Source organism: Myotis davidii, unplaced genomic scaffold (assembly GCF_000327345.1).
Source record: "Myotis davidii unplaced genomic scaffold, ASM32734v1 scaffold43, whole genome shotgun sequence".
NCBI classification, from domain to species: domain Eukaryota; kingdom Metazoa; phylum Chordata; class Mammalia; order Chiroptera; family Vespertilionidae; genus Myotis; species Myotis davidii.
This window is the reverse complement of record NW_006294590.1, coordinates 67345-67843: the sequence shown is the minus strand read 5'-3', so window position 1 is coordinate 67843 and position 499 is coordinate 67345. Positions and strand designations below refer to the sequence as shown.

The following is a 499-nucleotide window of genomic DNA, read 5'->3' as shown; positions in this document are numbered from 1 at the left end:
TCCCCCAGCCACACTCCTCACTGGAGCCACCTGGGCCCCGCTGCCAGCAACCTCGACGCACCCCCCCTTGGACACGCCCAGGACCCCCCGCTTCCCGGGAGGCGGCGGCGGGAAGAGAGGAAAAGCTGGCCGCTCACCGTCTGGTTGTCCTCGTACAGCTTCAGGTCGTAGCCGCTAAGCTCCACGCAGAAGATGATGGCCGTGACCCCCTCGAAGCAGTGGATCCACTTTTTGCGCTCGGACCGCTGCCCGCCCACGTCCACCATCTTGAAGGTGAGCTCCTTGAAGGTGAACTTGTTCTCCACGATGCCCGTGGTCATGTCCCGGGAGCGCAGGATGTCCTCCACGGTGGGGATGTAGTCGGGCGCGGCGATGCGCTCCAGGTCGTTCAGGTAGTAGGCCGCGTTGTCCTCCAGGTGGTACTCGTTGGAGCGGCCGAAGCAGGTCTGCGCGCCGGGGTCGGCCCACAGCCGCCGCATGACGCCCAGCAGCTCGGGCG

The 499-nt window shown here is 66.7% G+C and overlaps 1 protein-coding gene across 1 annotated transcript in view; it reads right to left on the bottom strand.

The window, feature by feature from the left end:
• The window catches only part of GNAZ (guanine nucleotide binding protein (G protein), alpha z polypeptide), a 33433-nt gene that overhangs the window by 22410 nt on the left and 10524 nt on the right, over positions 1-499 (bottom strand). Inside the window, exon 2 of the mRNA XM_015567212.1 lies at positions 138-491. Coding sequence (XP_015422698.1) covers positions 138-491 — 354 coding nt within the window. The remainder of the gene's footprint in view (positions 1-137; positions 492-499) is intronic.